This window comes from Vigna umbellata, chromosome 7, assembly GCF_029865625.1.
Source record: "Vigna umbellata cultivar VRB3 chromosome 7, Vumbellata_1.0, whole genome shotgun sequence".
Classification (NCBI taxonomy): domain Eukaryota; kingdom Viridiplantae; phylum Streptophyta; class Magnoliopsida; order Fabales; family Fabaceae; genus Vigna; species Vigna umbellata.
In genome coordinates, this window is record NC_142171.1 from 24,368,755 (window position 1) to 24,369,514 (window position 760).

At 42.2% G+C, this 760-nt stretch overlaps 1 protein-coding gene across 1 annotated transcript; it reads left to right on the forward strand.

The window, feature by feature from the left end:
• Positions 1 to 760, forward strand: LOC124824605 (ethylene-responsive transcription factor ERF003-like). The gene is made up of 2 exons (XM_047297051.2): positions 1 to 83; positions 259 to 760. Exons 1-2 carry the CDS (start codon positions 1 to 3, stop codon positions 758 to 760), a joined length of 585 nt encoding a protein of 194 aa, XP_047153007.1.

Sequence of the window (760 nt, forward strand, 5' to 3'; positions counted from 1 at the left end):
ATGGCCAGACCCCAACAACGCTATCGTGGAGTCCGCCAAAGGCACTGGGGCTCTTGGGTCTCTGAAATTCGCCACCCTTTATTGTAATTCACTCGTGATAACATCACACCATATCATAACTTCACTTTTATTCTTTATTAAAGATCTTTTCAACTCCTTTACGTGTGTTATAGCAATTTACTACTGCATTAAGTACTTAGTAATTGATATAACTCTTGCACACGGTTTATGTTAATTTTATTTTTTTTTGGACAACAGGAAAACTAGAATTTGGCTTGGAACCTTTGAAACGGCTGAAGATGCAGCGAGAGCATATGATGAAGCAGCTAGACTCATGTGTGGACCAAAAGCACGCACCAATTTCCCATACAACCCCAATGAACCACACTCATCCTCATCCAAGCTTCTCTCTGCCACTTTAACGGCTAAGTTACACAAGTGTCACATGGCCTCACTTTCACTTCAAATGGCCAAGCAAAAATCACCACAAAACAAAGAGCCTCAACCCTCAGAAGGGTCCAATCCATTTGCCTCTGCCAATGTCATTGTTGGATCAAGCGCTGAAACTGGTTTTAGATGGACGGAGAATAGACACGAGGAGTTAAGGTGGCTCGAAGGGAATTGGGTTAGCATGGCAGGCCAAGTTGAAGTTTCCCATCAGCAATTTCAACCTGTTCTTGAAGATGATCACATAGAGCAGATGATTCAAGAGTTGCTTGATTATGGATCAATTGAGCTTTGTTCTGTTTGCTCAACCTAG